This window comes from Morone saxatilis, unplaced genomic scaffold (assembly GCF_004916995.1).
Source record: "Morone saxatilis isolate NCDOM2014 unplaced genomic scaffold, NCSU_SB_2.0 Contig21, whole genome shotgun sequence".
Taxonomy (NCBI): Eukaryota; Metazoa; Chordata; class Actinopteri; family Moronidae; genus Morone; species Morone saxatilis.
The window spans coordinates 14,426,279-14,445,902 of record NW_023339774.1 but is presented as its reverse complement, the minus strand read 5'-3'; the positions used below and the strand labels follow the sequence as shown (position 1 = coordinate 14,445,902).

Here is a 19,624-nt window from a genome sequence, read left to right as displayed (position 1 = left end):
ATGATGGAAAGAGTGTATGTGTGTGTGCACATGTGACTTTGACCATTGGTGTCCAGTCTGTGTGATTATGTGTGAATGCAAACACAAGTTAAACTGTGCCTGCATGTGTAGGCATATTTGCACTAGTATGAAAGTGTGATAGAAAACCATAACAAAAAGCAGTACAGACCAGCTGTTGTGGCTGTGATAAGAAGTGTGTTGTTGGTCACGATGCACTCCAATCACAACTCCATAAAGCTATCTTTATGCTGAGAGAACCCACACACACACTGGAGGCACCAACATCCTGCTTTTTCAAGATGCGCAGGATACATGATTTATGAAAGATTAAATAATGTAACTGGGATAAAATGAATGTGCATCAGTTTTTGCACAATACATAACAAGCCTGGACAAGGAGCAACTATGTTCCAAAAACCCTGCATTTATGGTTATATATATTTCTGCAAGTCATGCCGACTTTTACTTTTAGATCAGTCTGATATCAAATGAATTTCCTCCATCTGAGCCAAGGGCAATTGAGAAAGTAATTCACTTACTCAGATCTTACATGGCTAGAAAGATAAAATTGATGCAGGTTTGCCTTTGAGATCGTCTTGTTAGCATTTGCTCATTTTACCAGTTTTTCCTTTAAACTACTTTAATTTAACCAGAGTTAGGAAGTAAATAGTGTTAGTTGCTGTAGTGGAATAAGATATTTTTGAGTATGTTGTAAGATAAAAATGAAACATTAGTTTTTGTCTATAACAGGGAACATGCTGTATTTTTAGATGTTCATAATGATGAAAGATTCCAGAGTAAAGCTTCAGGCATGAGTGCTCTCCACCAAATACAGTAATGGTGTTTGAAATACACCTAAGCACTGTAACACCTCACACAGATCTTACAAAAGCATCAATATAACACAATACTCACTCCCATAGGGGTTAGCTGAACGCCCATAGAGATGACTGTAAGCATCCTCTGTGATCCCATCATAGGGCTCTTCCTCAAACTCCTCATCCTCATTCTGGTAGGATGTAGGACTGTCAGTGGTTGGCAGGCTGGACGCTCCAGGACTGGACCTTTCAACTCCTCCTCCTGCTCCACCACCACTGGCCCCTTGAAGGTGGTAAGAAGGCATACCAGGGATGGGGGTCCCGCCAGCCGTTGAGTAGAACAGTGAACTGGCCCTCGCCAGCCGACTCCCCAACTCCGAAGACGAAATCTTGCTTTGTGTCGAGGGTATTGTCAAGGGCGTCGGGTCACCGCCTTCCAGTTTAATCTTACGCTGCGGCATGAGTAGGGAAGGAGACCAGCCTGGGGTTCCCAAAAGGGCAGCCACCGCTAGTCCGTTACCATTATTACAAGGACTCTGCGGCTCAGATCCCGTTTCCTCTAAAGACCCTGCTGTTTGCGAGTCACAGTGAGGTGAGTTTGCCTTGAACATTAGGTCCATGCCTTTTTCAACTATATGCTGAATTTGGAGGTAGCCAGCTGTGTACATGACCACTAGCTGTTCACTAGCTGCCATTGTTAGCTTCCCTGTATAGCAGAAAGTGAGGATCTGCTCAAAGCAAGCAGGTGTGACTGAGGAGGGCAACTCAAACTGGGTCTTGGTGGAGCTGCTGAAGAGGTCACGAAAATAGAGGCTGCTGGCAGCCAAAACGGCCCGGTGGGCTTTGAAAGCCTGACCTGGATGATAGAAATAACAGAGAACAGAAAAAAAAGTTGAGAATATTGATAAAGAATTCTTGTTTGATTTCAAAGTTCTGTAGTTTAAATTAAACCAACCTTTGACCAGGATGGATACATCGCAGTAGTGTCCCAGCAGGCGCTGCTCATTGAGGGAGCCCAGAACTGTGGCTCCAAAGTTTGGGATCTCCACATGGAGCAGCTGGGACATGTTGGCCAAAAAGGAAGATGGGGTTTCAGATATTCACTGTAGACTCTGCCACTGAGAGAGGCATCTGTAAAAAAAAAAACGCGTTAGAGAAGAGGAGTGAATAGAAAATGCGTGAAAGATGAAAAGACATGCCACAGGGAGGTAGAGGCGAGAAGGGAAAATTGAGAGAACCTTAAAGGAGGCACAGAACAAGATTGAAAATAGAGTTGAGATAAAGTGAGAACATGAATACAGTTGAGGGAGAAGTGAGAGGTGTGTGAAAGAGAGATGGATATGTGGAGATAGTGGGTGAGAGTAGAGAGAGAAAGGAGGAGTCAAGACAGTCCAAAAAGAAAAGAAAAGAAAAGAATACAATGCCCTGCCTACTGTACATGGGAACATTGTGAAATACCTTAAGGCTATGTTGTTTTACTTGACTTAAATTCCAAGAACCTTGCACTAATTCCATGTGTTGCACTGTAATGCATCAAAACAATTCTCCTGCGGTACGGACTTGGAATACCTATAAGTCAGCCTTGACAACTTTTCTCAGAACCACACTGAAAAGAGACAGTTTTTTATTGTCACAGTTTAGAGATACTCCATGATTTTGCTGACTTTACACCTTTGTCAGCATTGGCCCTCTTTCCAAACTCTGGCTAGAAAAAAAAACAACTCATGTCATACACACAATTTCATATGAACTTTAACAGCTCCCTTTTCTTCCTCTCAGTAACATTCCCCCGGCATATTTGCTCCTTCTTACGACCCTGAACCTTGTGTCATTGTTTTTTTCTTTCTCCACCAACCCACACACACACACACACATACATATACACACTAGTTTCATTATTAAGCAATGCTGCAGAACAGTTTCCAGGAATACAAACTGAAAAAAAATGTCACCGCCTCTCTTACACACACTCTCTCTCTTTCTCTCCCACTTCATGCTCTCCATACAGACAGACATGCACTCTGGCTTACTTATGTAAAAGTGCACACACACACACACACACACACACACACACACACACACACAGCGTATACAGTACAGGCTGCATAAGGAAATACTGTGTACTCTGTCTGGCACGCAAGCTCTCACCTGGAGAAACCAGCACACGACTTTCCTCTGCTAACAGTCTCTCACACATGCACAAATACAGAAAAAAAGCGCTCACTGTTATCCCAGACAGTTCTGACCTGTGTAAGCCAGTCTTCTGGTTAAAAACACACCATGGAGTCTTGGGCACACACAAACACACCAGCAGCAGTCAGGACCAGGACAGAAGAGGAGTAGTTATAGATGAGGGAGAGCACTCTGATGTACTCCGTCTGGTCGACTCTCTCTTTCACTTAAAGTGTCATTCCCACTGTCTCAAAGATGATCCTCTTTGCTGTCTGACTTTTCTCTGTCTGTCTTCACCCAGCCTTCTTCTTCTTCTATCTCTATATCCTCCAAAGCCCCATTCTCTCTGCTCACTGTCTCTTCTACCGCTGTCTCAAAGCCTCCCTCTGCCTCCCTGTCATTATCTCTCTCTGTTTCTCTCCCCTCTCTCTATTCTCCAAGGGTTGAATTCAACAAGTGCCGCTGTAGAGAGAGAGAGAGAGAGAGAGGGAGGAAGAGAATGGGGAGAGAGAAAGAAAGCAGAGCAGAGCAGAGCGAATCAATGATGAAAGGAGTGGGAGGCTCAGTGTGTGTGTGTGTGTGTGCATGTGTCTGCGCGCGTGTGTCTGATCAATGCAGTATCTATACGTCGCAGGGAGTGGGAGGGAGAGAAAAACACAGGCTACAGTTACAGACGGAGACAGAGACTGGGCAGAGCTAGAGAGAAGCAGAGGAGGGAGGGAGGGAGGGGAGAGTTGAGACAGAGAGAAAGTCATTTGAGGACAGTACGAGTAGAGAAAGACAATTAGGTTGAAGCAACTTCTGCCACTTGCCCCTGGACACAGATGCCTATATGGTCTACCAGAAAGAGAAGGAGAATGACTAAGACAAAGAGAAATGAGAAAAGCTTACAGAGGTCATAGGCACCGTTAATTAATTGGACATCGAATAGTGAAACTTCTGAATTCCCTGTTTGACGCAAGTCTGGGGAGAATGCGTCACATCTTGGTAAAGCAGACCTTTACTAACCTGGAAGCTTCAATATACACAATGCTGTAATCCTCTAATCACTCCAATTGTAGAATTAAAAAGGTCAATCAAAAGCGCAGTCATTTAAAGGTATTCCCCATTTTCTTACAATCTGTGGAAGACAATAGGTAAAAAAAAAAAAAAAGGTTTTACTTTTTGAGCAAGTGTTGTGTGTTTTCTCTGAATCATGCAAAGACCTCTCTGCCAAACACCTACACACAAGCGAAGAGAAGTTCTGTCTTCACGCAAGACTATTTTGTATTTTCTACATGAATTCATAAATTAAATGATTAATTTACGCCTCCACTGTGGTGGCTCAGCTTATTCAGGTGACATTTCGGTATTTTCTGTTTTTGACCAGCACATGGAATGCCTCCCTAAATGCTGCTTGATGCGGATGAGGGAGGACAGGAGCCAGATGTCACAGCCTGTGACAGGCAAGAAAAGATAAAAGACAACATTGAACAGAGAAGATAACTTCCAGAAAGATGTGTGTGGGAGGATAAGAACGCAAAATTACTGTGACACAAGAGTAAGTGCATTTTTACAGTATGTGGATGCACACCAGTGTAAATGTTGTCTTATTCTTGCATGTCAGAGCAAGCGGGAAACTCTCCGACCTCTGTGCTGCATTTTGGTCGGAGGGAGATGAAGACGGTTCAGTAAATGATTTTTCAAAATCTTTTCACCTCACAATACGCAATCTGTTAAAGAAATACATTTAAAAAAGCTGATGCAGATCATTTTTATATCTAAGCATGTCCCCAGAAAGCATCTAGACACATTGCGCTTCAATTTTGTTGCCAAAGAAACCTCAAGTGGAGAAAGTTGTGCTAAACTGAGCAAACTTTTACTCTTCAGTCACAGCGGAAATATGAAAGGGAGGATATCACAAAGCGCTGAATACAGTGAGTCAGAGTTTGGTTTAGAGAGCTTTGCCCCAGCAGTGTGATATCTGCACGGCACATATAGGCACACATGAGTGAGCACACACAAAAAGCACAGTCAAACGCAGGAGACACAAATCCGCAAACACACTAATGCAAACAGACATATACACACTCCCCCTGTTCTCTTACACACACGCCAACACACAGTCAGGTAATCTCCCTGTGCAGACTCAGCAATACACATTCTATTTGTTTGTCTGTCTGTCTGTCCCCCTGTGAACTGGGCACACTGCTCGCCATCGGTCCGTCTATCAGTTATTGTGATTATTGTGTCCTTACATCGCCTCTTGCTTCTCCCCTCTCCCCTTTCTCTATCCTTCCCGCCCTGCATACCACATACCCACTGTCTCTCTGCCAATTAATGCACACAGGGCTGCATTGCAGTGAGGTTGGCGCGTGCCACGGCAGCAAGCACAGTACAGAGTCTACAGACATGCATGTACGTGCCAGCCGGGCAGAGGGAGAGGGAGAGGAGGAGGAGGAGGAGGAGGAGGAGGGGGGTGAGGGAAAAAGAGGAAGAGGGAGGGGAGAGAAAGAGCAAAGGAGAGTGAACGGAGAATATGTTGAGTCAGGCAGACAGGACGGCGGTGTGCCACACTGCACATATACACAGACACACAGCCGCATGTAAATGTATGCACGAATGAATAAGAAACAAACATGCATGTACATGTACATTATGGGGGTATGTGGACGCACACATTCACACACGTATAAAAGTGCACATATACACACACACACACACACACACATAAACATTCACATGGAAATTGCTGCCTCCTCCTGCCTGCATTAAATATAGACTTTGCATATCCCCGATAAAAAAATATACGGTATGAACTCCCTCAACTTGTTTGCCTAACGAGCGATTGTGTGTGTGTGTGTGTGTGTGCGTGTCTCTCTGCTGCTTGTGTCCTCATTTCCTTCTACAGTATGTGTGTTTGCATTTCCATGTCAAAGTTTCTCGCATACCAAGGCGTGTTTTTATAATCATCGTTATATACCCGGCTGTGACTTTTGGCACTGTATGTCAGGCATGTGTGCGTATGTGTGCGTGCGTGCGCCGGCACAGTTTGTGAGTTGATATATGAGATTTCAATGCTGTTCTGATTGCTGTTGTCTGCTTTGTTGGAATGTGTTACATCCATTTTAATCAAAGATTCATACCTACGCACAGTGTTATTAACAGTAGCAGCAGGTCCAGGCATATTTGAATAATATGAAGAAATGAGACGATTCGCCAGATGGCACACACACATGCACACACACAGATTTAATTACTAGTTATGCTGTAGCTACCTACCAAATGACAATAGGGTAACATTCAAACATAAAACCATAAAAGTCATACACAATTATGAGTCATGCATTTGCCATTTAGTACTTTATGGAATAGTTCAAGTAAGTTCATTCTGGAAGTTAAGTTGGTGTTAACTTTTATTCAATATGCAGGTGACAAAAGCCTAACTAATCTAAACATATATTAAGTACAGAAAATAAAGATAAGTAATAAGATCAGTTAATATCTCAGTAAAAGTACAGCGATCCACAAAAAAAAGGTAACAAAAAGAAATTTTTGAAGTGAGCTGAATAGGAACAGCTCCTTCCCCTCTCGCTTATGTTGCCTCTATACAATCTCAATATGAACAGTCCCCTCGTTATAAATATTCAGATCCTGCAGTTGTTCTCATGTCTAAAGTGTACCAGACAACAGATTCTATCCACGTTGAGACGGCAACGCTCCCTGGCAACAGTTCTACCAATCGGGACCGAGCGGGTGTCTGCCTGAGTCTGTCTGAGTATCATTATGGGATGTCGAGAGAGCGAGAGAGAAAGAGTGAGAGAGGCTGCTTATCACTGCTTATAATGCAACATCATTCTCTGTGTATAGACCCCGCTGGGTGAAGTTGTCTGCACATAGTCAGGATCAAAATCATCTTTTCTTAAAAAAATAAAAAAATAAAATCTCCCAATGATTCATACAGTTATGTAACAAACAGACAACTATGAAATGAATTGTTGTGGGCTGAATATTGTCTGGTATCTTTCCACTTGTATTCACTCAATATGCACCAATAATGTAACTCGTGGACTGACTATGAGAAAAAAAAAAAGGCTAAAATTCAGGTTTAACTAATGGCACAATGCTGCGGCTGTGGCAATACAAAAATGACTGTGAATATAAAGTCAGGTAGAAAATCACAGGCTGGATGATGTGACCTTAAACCCGCATCAAAATAATTGTCACAATTGGTTAAAAAATATTACGTTTAACAGTTAATACATCAGTGCCTAATAATTCATTTCTTGTGCTGGCTGACTTCTGATTTGCTTCTCCTGATTAATACACTATGTCCGCTAAAGAGTTTTCTGGACCTTTGGACTAGACTGTAAGCTAATTGATTTGTTGATTTCATATATGCAACATTACCATAAAAAATGAATCTGAAGTTGCCTGTTAGCTTGTCACTTAAAACGACTATAATCAATATTTTGATAATGGATCCAATACGTGTAATGTGAATGTTGCCCGTTGTGACAAACCCATAGAGAATTACACCCGGCTCTACAGTTCCTCTTAGCTGTATGGAGCTTTATAGCGTCTTTTAGCACTCGTTTTGTTTTTTCGGCCCACGACTTAAATGTTTTGGCCACAGCAAGCGGCTACATTCTGCAAAAAATATTCGATAAACCCACTGTAACCCACCTGCCCAGCACCAAAAAGAAGACAGACAAAGCTCGCGTCTAGCTGGTGAACATATTGTGCAGCCTTTAGCAGCCAAAGAACAAGATATTTTGTAGCAGTTGGTGCAGACCAAAAACAGAGCTATAAGGGGAGTGAATAGTGGACTTGTATTCACCAGGTGGCCGGAGACACAAGTCATGATGAATGCTAATTTTACTCAGAATCTGCTAAACGGCATGCTAACTAGTTAGCCTTGAAAGGTGATACTATTTCAGGGTTGCGTTCACAGCTTGTTTCTGGCCCTACATACTATATTATTATTACCTGCTGCTCCTGTAATTCATGGTCATCATCTATTTCCCCTAAAATCAAACATTCAAAGGCTTAATTGTCATTTAACATAACATCCATCCATCATTTTTCTAGCGCAGGTGTGCATGTATTAACAAATGGGCTATACATATGTAAATGGATGGCAGCTTTGTGGTTGAAGACAGCACTGCAGCAAGTTACCTTATCACCTCTTACTGCACATAAAACTCTGACATTTCACAGTGGTTGGGGACTGTATCAGACACAAAGTTGTGACAGAAAACTCCTGTAACAGTGGGCTACCTGTCAGTTTAGTTTGTCATTGTGGCGGAAAAAAGAAAAAACAGACAGTGGGAAAGACAGCGGAAGAGCATGTATGTGCGTGTGCATGTGCTTTTCCGAGTGTGTTTGTGTGTGTGAGTGATCCTCCTGAGGCAAAGGCATTGCTAATGAACTCCAAGTGGCTGTGGGAGGTAAACAAACAAACACTAGCAGCGGCTACTACATCACACCAAACTCTGGTGACTAGGACATCGGGATGATCGCATACACCCATACACACAAACACATCAACCCACATACCCTTGAACATACAGGATGACTTTTGGGCGTACAGTTGAGAGTTGAATAGATAGAGATAGAGGAGGGAGAGAAATTTAAAGATACAAAAGTAGGGACTAAATTAAAGGGAGGCAAAAAAGGAGGACTGGAACAGAGGAGATAGACGAACAAGAGGAGAGAGGACAGAGAGAAGGAGTGTGTGTGTGAAAGATGCAAATAGAAAAGAACAAGAAAGAAGTTGACAAAGCACAGTCACAGGGAGAAGAGTTTGAGAGGAAAAGGGAAATTACGTGGTGTGATAGAAAAAGGTAAAGCTCAAAAACAGTTTTGGATGTGGAAAGAAACAGTGGGAGTCAAGATGACAAAAATAAAAATAGGCCCGAAAAAGAAAATGTTGGAAAAAAAGAACAACAAATCAAAATACTAATAGGCTAAATAGACCCGATTGGCTGTACCAATCATATTCCCATTCAAAACCTGATCAGAATCGGCAATAAATTGGTGTGTGGTGTAATTTCATTTCATTTCATTTGGTGTCTGCTTTTCATAGCAAGGCAACAGACGAAGCCAAGTGATATCAACAAACTGACACTTTGTTCTAATCAAAAGAGATTCCACCTCCACATTACTGACTCCAAAATGTCAGCTCCACCAAAGAGGCTTCCCAGACTGCCATTTTCTGGGGGGAAAAAAAATCTTCCTATATGACAGAAGAAGGAACACAGTATAACATGAGAACGATGGGAAAAGTGTTAAACGACAAAGACTATTGGATTTTACGGTAATACTAAGCTCATATTGCAGAACCACAGGGGCCTGCAAGTCGTTCCAGTTTATAGCAACACATACAGTAAGTGTGACGTTAGTATGGCAAGGAAAGTCACGCAAGACTGAGATATTTTGAACAAACACTGACACAAGACCGAAAATTCCCCTGATTTCTGACCGTAAAAGGAAACTACGCAAGCAGCACTAGAAGAAAAGGAGGGAAGAGAGAGTCCACAAACACAAGAAATGATTCCGGAGGCATCAGTAGAATGTGTTTATGTTAAGCAGCAGCATTTTTGTGTTTATTGCACTATGACTGCCATGTGATATCTTTTTTTTTTAGACAGTTTCTTACTAATAAATCCTCTACATTGGCATCAGCTTGCAGCTGCCATGTGACTGTCAATACAATAAAACACAGAACTGTACATTTTCCATGCGCCTAAGGGCCCTAATTTCATGGTGGCTCGCACTGATCTTCTGCCTACAAAGTATCAGTTTTGATGGGCTCAGGCAGATATTTTCTCACCGTTGCCTGTTTTTCGAGGATTGCCATGACATCACTTGAAAAGAAATGGTCAATGGAGTGCAACATTGGTGTCAATTTTTGTTATCTATTGCATATTTAATTGGAGTTTAATTGCACCATTAGGGACTGTATGAAAATGATTCTCCAGAAAAAAGGGGGAGGGTAATTAGTTTTAGCTATGTGTACCTATAAAACTGCCAACAATATGAATGCAGCTTTATAAATATTGAATCTTTATAAAAAGGTGTATGTGAACAGATATATGTCCATCTCTAGAAAAGTGAACTCCACTTGAAAGAAACATCATTTGCCCTTGGCATCACAGTACGGGTGTTGTACTCCTGCCTTGTGACTCTGCTTTGACAAAGACGTCGGTTTACACTCGGGAGAAGCTTTTGTGGCATCTCGAATGTGCTCCCTCATTTCCAAACTGTGATTGTGCCCTGGCAGGGAGTGTACTGGTTTAAGAAGGAGCTAATTGGCTATTGTTGATGCCTGCCTTTAGAGCTCCATGATAATTTATTCTTGCAAGTACAATTACAAAGCAGGTGTGTCACTGCTGTGCTAGCGCTCCTGGCCACAAGACATCTGATACTCAAGTATGCTAAAACACTGGATTTATGCAGTTGCTTGCTCTTTCTTTTAAAAGCACAGGGCCCTAAAATCTCATTGATATCCTCCTTAACATGACCTTCATCCGCGGACAAAAGGGGCCATGAAATGGCCTGCTGAGTGTCACTGGCTGTCACACAAGGACTACAATTAGGTTAGATTTCACAGGAGGCCTGTATGTTTGCGAGTGTATGTGTATCAGTCGTGACACTCCCTATGCATTTGTTCCAAACATGATTTGATTTTCATGGTGCATGAGACAGTAAAACATGGAGGAAATAGGATGAATCAGCATGAAATGAAATCAGTGGTAATCCTGTACACACATATACTATACAGAAAAGAGATACCAAGAGAATGGGGTGGGTGAGAAAATAGACCGATTTTATTGTACGTTATAACAAGTCAGCGTAGTGGGTATTGTAATTGCAAATATTGATCTGTTGAATAGATTGACTTAGAATTAAACCAATAATTAAAAAGATGGCTGTTTATTTATGGTTTTGTCCAAATTTTATATTTATATTTTTATAATTAAAAGTTATATCACTATAACACAATGTGCATGTGTCCTTAAGGCCTACAAAACCCATTGTGTGCATTTCCTTGAAAGAATTCTTATATTTCAAATCTTGAGTTGTTTACATACACGTTTGCTAGCTTATAGTTTTCTCCTACACTGCCTTGGTGGGTGCATTGTGATGTTTCTTAGTACATTAGTACCACCGGCTATTGATCAGTGAAATAATATAAACTGTGGCCCACGTACTCGTGTGTGTTGGTCCATATCGTCGTACCTATAGTCGTCAAAAACTCTACAAGCTGCCTTTAAGAGTGATACTAAATGAGAAACCACTCATCTCCTTAACTTGTGTTGCAGTCTTTTGTCTCCATGTGGTTGGTAGGTATGTTGGTCTTTATATATCAGCACTGTGATCTTTGTGTGTCTGCAAAGCTTTTTAGTCATGCAGTTGCAAACTAGACGTAAAAGCCAGCTACGTTTACTGTTTTAGGCCTATCCAAGAAAGTTCATTGGTTCTACTGACATGGGGGCAGTTCCCAAGCACTGGAACCTCAGAGAGCTTAATTTTTGCAAATAAATGAAATTTGTTATTCATCATTTTCAGAGCTTCATCAATCCGAGCCCTCTTGAATACCAAAAATGTACAGTCATCTGAAAAGAACTGTATGGTGATTATGGGTTTTACCTTTGAAAGAATCACTAGGTCTTACTATCCAACAAGATATGGCTAACGTTGTTAGAAAGGCGGGTACCAAATTCCTGCAGTGTTTCTCACACATAGGCTTTACCAGGTTGGTTTCAATCATTTTGTGATGAACAAACAAGCCTCCTCCGCGCACAGCTCACCTGCTGTTGTGAAAATGGAATTGCGGGTTAAAGCGTTTTGTGGTGGGTTTTTAGAGTGACTTCATAAAACGTGTTGAGTGTAAGGCCACTAACCCAGTGGCGGTATTTCACGAGTTGGGAGTGAGAGCAGGCTGGACAGGGAGACAGAAACAGTTGGGGCGGGGCAAGCCAGTGTGTGTACGTGTGGAAAAGGGAAAGAGTAGTTAGTGAATAACCACTAAAATAAGGTGGAGAATTAAGTAGAATTAAAATGGTGAAAACTAGAAATAGGTCTAATTTTTTCAAATAAAATACACAAATATTTGTTTTGTGCCAAATAAATGCTGTTGAGATGCCTAATCCTACCCTTTGTCTAACTCTGAGAATGAATCACATTTACTAACATTATGGGGCAGGCACACATGTGGCTGTGGCTCAGAGGCAGAGCGGGATGTCCACTAATTGCAAAGTTGTTGGTTCGATCCCCTGTCAAATCCTTGAGCAAGATACTGAACCCCAAATTGCTCCTGATGCTGTGCATCGGTGTGTGAATGTGTAGGAATGCGTTAGTTTCCGTTCGATGGCCTTTGTCATCACTGAGTGAATGTGTGTGAAAGGGTGAATGTGCCATGTAGTGTAAAAGCGCTTGAGTGGTCGGAAGACTAGAAAGGCACTATACAAACACAGGTCCATTTACCATTATCACATCCGTTTTTTTTTATTACTTTCTTCAGATTTTTGAGTAGAGTATCCCTTTTATTCTTGTTATACCATGATAATTAAATTTTAGGTCATATCACCCGCCCTACCACAAGTCAGTTCATAACCTGTGGGAAACACTGTCCTGTGTTTGTAGTTGCTGAGGCACAGCAGCATACGTCACATTGGCTTTGAAAGTTCTAGCTTTTTCTAAATTGTTCTGAAAAAGAAAACAGTGCATTTTGGAGTTTACACACGGTTTTATTACCTTCAGTCATGACCCTTATTTAACTCAATGGACCATTTAAAGACATGAAATATAAATATAATATAAAGTGTCTAAGTGCGTCCAAGTTTATTTCCTTTTACAGTGTTTTGTTATGTTAGCATGTCTTTTTACTTGCAACACATGAATACCTATAGACTATATATAGGTTTAAGTATTTACATGTTGGAAGAATGTGTCCGTCAAACAAGAACAATTAAAAATGGCGGGTAACAGCTGCAGCAACAGTGTCAATCAAATAGAATAATGCACAGTGAAAGGAATTTAAAAAAAACAAACATAAAATGTGGTTGTGCTCTGATAGGATTGTCACACCTTTAAGTGTGAAAGCGGCGTTTAATTCCTCCACAGCAAAACTGCTGCATTTTGGTCCTCATGAAGAGGGGTGGGGGTGGGGGTCCTAATGACAAAGATGACAAAGAAAGACTTTCCAGTGCATATAGCGCTGTAAAAGAATGAGTGGCAGGATGAGAGTGACACAGAAGAAGAGAGAGAGGGCAGTGATATGGAGAGAATAAACATGCCATTTTGATTGCCCCGCACTGTTGTTTCGGAGCTGAATGTTCGGCAGTGACACATGTGTGACATCAGAGCAGCCCAACATGAACGCCAGAGGAGCCCGGTGCAATGCAAAAATGAGGACACATCTTTCAGCATCAGTGCCCTACTGTCTACAGACAGGCATACACAAACACACACCCACACACCCACACAAAGACATACAGAGAGAGCAGTGCCCACATAGACTGTACATTTTTTTTCAATTAGAGCAGACTAAATGCTTTAATTCATTCTCTTGCATAACGCAAAAAAACAAAAAAAAACAGCAGGGGAACGAAACGCTGTTTGATATCATAATCAGGGTAGGTGAATCAAGAGAATGTCTCATGACATGCGGCAGAGATTTCCCATGATAAAAATCATAATGTCGTCTAGTGTTATAATGTAACATAAAAGACGGTTTGTTCAAGTTCACAGCAGTACTTACACATTTATTTTGAGTGCATGCACCCACCCCAACCGACCCCCACCCACACGCACACACTTACTGTGACCTAAGAATCTTTCAGTCAGCACCACGCTATGCTAGCATACATGTGCTCAAATAACATGTCACCTTGGTTAACCTCATCACACTGGTAAAGCACTGAGGAGGACCCTGGCTGACCTATGCCAACGGAGCATGTTTATCTCTGTCTCAAGTCAGAAGTGAATTGAGTAAACAACATGGAAATATGCATCATCCTGACACGGCAGCTAAAACGTGGTAGTTCTGCAAAATGAACACGCAAACACAAGTATAAGACACAGTTTTCTAGAGTTTCAGAAACTGATGTAGTTGTAATGGCCTCTTTTCATTACTTTTTAGTGTCTATCAGGTCATTTTGAATTGATAGCAACTATATGTACTATATAGTAAATGTAATTTAGTTGATGGGCTTAAAATATGAGCAATGTGGCCTATACTGTTTTTTTATGTAACAACAAAAGTTTTTTTTATGTTGAAGCAATAGTTGTATATTTTAGGAAATACATTTAGATGAAAGTTAGATGTATATTATGTTATTTGTACTGTAAACTTTACTGTACGATAAGTATGAAGCTACAGCCACCAACCGGTGAGCTTAGCTTACCACAAAGACTGGAAACAGTTAGCCTGACTCTGTCCTGGCACTTCTATAGCTCCCAAATTCACCCGTAATTTCTAATTTCTTTAAAACGGAAGGGTAAAAACAAGTTGTGGTTTTACAGGGGTTTATGTGCTACACTATTTCTTGGCTAGGAACCCTGAATTCCTGGAGTATTGTTGTTGTTATGAGGCTGGCAACCTAGAGGTTTTGTATGGATGAAACAAATAAGATATAACGTATTAAATAGTGAGCTTTAGAAATGCTCATATGCAGATTTATTTTTTAAATCTTTGCCAGGCTTGCTGTTTCGACTCTTTATGCTATAAGCACTAACCATCTCCTGGCGGTAGCTACATACTGAACAGACAGATACGAGAGGGGTATTAATCTTCTTATCTAAATCTTGGCAAAACAACGAATAAGTGTATTATTTTGAACATGTAGTGTACAAAACATAGCACATCAGGGGATTACAAAGTTAATTGTTGCCATCAGAATAACCACAAAACAAATTAGAGTTCTATAAATGTCTGGACAAAATGTCAAGTCAGAGTGGGTTTCAACTTCTACCGGGAACACAATTGTAATGAAAGCATCAGGTACGTAATGCTGTGATTTAGCAGTAATTGCTAACGTATGTTAGCTGTGGAAATGCAAAGGGTGGGTGGGGTGGGGGGGGCAGGGCTGTGTAGTGAAAACTACCCGCCTCAGATTCCTGTCTTTTTCCACTGGCCCCTACCAGCATTCTGCCAGACTGTTAGGACATGAAGAGCACATACAGGACAGGTCATCGCCACAGAAAAGGGGTCAGCCTGTTTGCTTTCCTCACTTATTACCTTATGCACTAATTAGCCATCTTTGTTTACTGGCAGGAGTCTTGAGAGAGGCTTGAAGTTTGCAGCAATTTAATTATGTACAGCACACAGCAAAAGAGCATGGAAAATTGAGGTGGGCTGCAAGGATAAATGCCATCCACAGTGCTCTCGCTCTCTTTCTCTCTCTGTCTACTTCTGAGTGAGTGTGTATGTGTGTGTGTATCTGCATGATTCTGTTGGGTTTATTTATGTGTTTGTGAATGCGTGTGTGTGTTTGTGCATGTCTGTGTGCGTCATCCCCCCGAATTATAGGTTTGACTTTCACAGTAAATCTAATGTCCCCTCACTGAAACTCTAAGGATCTGAGAAAATTGTTCTAAACCTATTCCAGGCTACTGTCTTCAGTTACAGTGAAGCCACTGCAAACACAAGGGTGGTTAAAAAGTTGATTTAAGCCCACAGATTTTTCTCTGGAGATATTTAAGTGAATGCCAGTGACCTTATGGTCGTGCCCTGACGTACTGTAAATTAAATATAAAAAAGGAGTTCAACCAAGGTTCCCAAAAGTGGAAATCGAGTACCAGCCAGGTAATAACAAGAATAATTATACAAGTATGAACAACTTGGAAATCTTTTAAGCTTTTAAGAACTGTTCCTAATGCATATTACATTAACAAGTGGAATTAGCTCTCCATAAGGCTACATAACCTTCATGAATTTTTAATGTGCCGATGCCGCAAATACCATCAAATGAAGCAAAATAGCTTTGTCTATGAAGTATTATTGTGCAAAATCTAATTTTCCAACCAGTTTGAGAATGCGATCTCATGACTGTATCAGAAAACACATCCTCGTCATACTTCTCAGCACTCTGTAATTCTCTGCTACGGCTACGTGCTCCTATTCATGCTGAAAATACTTGGAACAATCAAATGTGCACAGGCTCCCTTTCTTTTCTTTTTTCTACTCAAGCACAAATGCATAGACATACGCAATCACACACACACGCACACACTCACACAACACAGGCACGACATTCATGCCATGTGATCTTGCTAGGCATTATGCCAACGGCCAAACATGTCACTTACCAGAAATCTCTCTGAGACAGAGCGAGATAGAGAGAGAGAGACAGAGAGAGGGAGAAAAATTCTGCACATTTGCCAGTTTGTGAGAGCTCCTTGTCAAGTGTAAGTACAGTACATACACAGGGAACATGAAATTTAGCTGCTACAGTTATCTGCAATGGTGTGGGGGCTGTCGATTCTGAGGGGAAAAAAAAGAGGCACGTGATCTTTGAGATCTAATGTGGAATTGTTCTGAAGAACATGCCATGTTTACTGTTCATTGTCTAAATTCTTGGAAGGCTTCCTGAAAAGCACGTAGAGAGCCAAAGCAGCCCAAATCACTTACATTACAGGATTCCTAATGGCTTTTGCTGATCCTCTCTTTCTCTCATTTGCTCCCTTATTACTTTCCCACTTTTCTGCATTTCAGCATGTACATAAATTTCAGCGTGTACATACATGGACTGTACTGTACCTGTGTGTTTGCGCACATTAAATGACAACAAAGCTGGACAATTTGTACTTTATGGTATTATAAACTTAGATCCATGGCTGTGCTATTATCTCTGTATACAACTACAAACCACTGTGGAATAACAATAATTTTAAAGCCACACATTGAAGCCCTCACGTTTTATCTTATCCTCAAATCGGTTTCCTTGAATGAGATTAAGAGTAGGAGGAACTTTGGTCGTTGTGAATTCCAAGAAAAATATTATAATATTACATATTAAATGAGCAGTGAATTCGAGGAACTGCCCAACCCGGTTTTGAGGGTTTGGTAATTGTCTATGAACATGTGGTATGCAAGTAGGCAGCAAACTAATGGTGTCACACAGGACTAATGAGAATGAGAGAGAGAGAATGAGAAATGCAAATTTTCTTGTGCCAACTTAAACAAAAAGACAACTTAACAACTAAACAGCTGGTCTGTTTTTTTTGGGATTCTTTTCTTCCTGACCAAACATTTTTACCATTGTTTCAGGTGGCACATGTTACTGTACCGGGTGGCTACTGTGTATTAGTTGGAAGACAGACTAGTGGAACATCGGTCATTTGGACATAATTTAGTTTATCTAAGTAAATTTATCTTTCAGCAGCACTGCCAAATTCACCCATGTAGCAGCCAATCTGATTTTATGTGACTCCCAACTTAATTTTGGCTTTAATAAGAAAATATGTGGACAAGGCGAGGTCACTGGGGCCTCCAACTTTGTTTGCTATTCATCTGCATTTCAGGAGTTGAGAATTTATACCCCCTTAAACCCACACACAGAGATGAGTGGATTATCTTCCTCTATGGGTTACTGCGAAATGTGTGTGTGTGTTTCAAACATTTTGAATGGTGAACAACAAAAGTCATCTCAAATTTACGGAAATTACGGACGCTGAACTTCTCTCATATTGACTGATCTATCAAAAGAACCAAGCTACTTCCTTTCAGCCTCTCCAGTACATTAATTAAATATTCTGTGAGAAATGCAGTGAGGAAAGACTACATGACAAAACATTTGCCTGTTGACCAATCACAACCAATGCAATACAGACCTGGAAATAGTTAGGCGTAATTTGCAAGCAGATTATAATTGTTGCCATTTCAAGGAAAAACCACCTTGACACCTACCCAGTCAAATATAAACTACTGTGTACTGGAATGCAGACCAATTGATTTGTCCAGAAAATGTAGATGAAATTAGAATTTGCTTCAAATAAAATATAACATTTACATCTTCGACAGCTGTGACAAGTGACTTCATGATGGATATCTGCCGTCTCTCCGGCTTAACATTCAGCAGAAAAACATTTCTTCACGGTTAACCGTTTGAATTTCAGTTCCATTAACAACAGCCAACAAGCCTGAACACACCACTAGCAGCAGCTTAACTAGAACAGGCTCTGCACTACGTAGAAAATACAAGACTAATGCAAGACAATGATGTATGACTGGTGCCCTGTATCGCATACCATCAGCAATGACTCATTACTGTCTCAGGAAAGGAAAATCATACACACATAAACACACTCCCCACATGAGTATACACGCATATACAGTACAGAGAAGAGTGCACCAAGCCTGAGGGCACACAAAAAAAGCAAATGAAGCAGGGACAAAAACAAGTCTCCAGGTTTTAAGTGTAGTTTTTGGATGAATAAATGGCTTTTTAATAAAGCAAGTGAACAAATTTCTGGTTAAGATGATTTTTAATATCATCTGCATGCAGTTTTTTGTTTTTACTCCTCTAACTTGTATCGCTCTGCGAAGCTCTAGAGGAATTTTATGGAGGTTTGAACCTGACTATGTTTTCTTAGTATCTTTCCATGTGCTGAGACAACATCAACTCTTGTTCACGTATGGGTTTAACAAGATATGACGCAAGACCCTCAATGAGGCAAGAATCTCTCGGTCTTCGTATTTTCACTCTCTTTCTGTCAGTATCCGCATCAGTTGCATGTGAAACTCTGCTGTCGTTCTCTCTCCTTGACACTCCCCACTTGCACACAGCCCCGGGCCCCCTTGTGGAATGCTGTATAGTGTGAGGCCTATGGAGGAAGGGCATCCCGGGACACAGCGAGAGCGCACAGACACACACACGCAAACACACTCACCGACACACGCAAACACGCACACACAGACAAATACAGCTGTTGAGAGCCATCACAACCCTTTGGCAGACGTCCAAGTCAAAGACGAGTGGTGTTGGAGGGCCTCCGTTTAGAGAGAAAGAGAAAAAAAAGTCCCACATTTTCCATGTATGTTGTGTTAAGCTCTGAAGATAGAAACTTGGCAGTACAAACCCACATTACCCCGAACTGATTTCCCCGTATTGGGGGAGGGATATCATAAACCACCTTGTCTTTGTGTTGCTTTAGGGATGGCAGGTACGTCAATGGATACATACCGATTAAGTTATTCAAAAGGGAAGCACAATACATCTTATCCCTCCATGATATTTTTCACACGGGAGAAACAAATGGGCAGTAAAATGCCAAAACACTCTGAAGTGGTATTCAAAATTCTAAAGTGATAAGGTTTTTAAACACTCTACACTACTTAAATGATTCATATAGCTTTAGGCTGTCCTTTTAACCTCTGACCTGTGCACCTGTCAGAGATACACTCAAGTGTGGGTTGTCTACCATATACGACAAAGATAAGAGGCAGACCAGACCGAACTTGGAAATATCTGGGATTTTTTGTCATAGTCATCTTGAGAAAAAACACACACGGCTTGACGGCGGACTAGAGAACAAGAACGAGAGCATGTGAGAGGGAAGGAAAGTGACAGGAAATGAAGAAAATTGCCACAAGCTACATGCCGGCTAGCCACACACTGCACCCATGTACACACAGGAGAAGGAGG

General features: G+C 41.2%; 1 protein-coding gene across 3 annotated transcripts in view; it reads right to left on the bottom strand.

The window, feature by feature from the left end:
* LOC118333032 (nucleus accumbens-associated protein 2) overlaps nucleotides 1–19,624 on the bottom strand; it is a 30,076-nt gene that overhangs the window by 8,876 nt on the left and 1,576 nt on the right. For 2 of the 3 annotated variants that reach the window (XM_035668519.1, XM_035668521.1), the window contains exons 2-3: nucleotides 1,774–1,949; nucleotides 916–1,674 (exon numbers count right to left, since the gene is read on the bottom strand). In XM_035668519.1, coding sequence (XP_035524412.1) covers nucleotides 916–1,674; nucleotides 1,774–1,885 — 871 coding nt within the window. In that variant the 5' untranslated portion in view covers nucleotides 1,886–1,949. Of the gene's footprint in view, nucleotides 1–915; nucleotides 1,675–1,773; nucleotides 1,950–3,064; nucleotides 3,453–19,624 lie in introns of all 3 variants that reach the window. The other variant, XM_035668520.1, reaches the window with a different exon arrangement.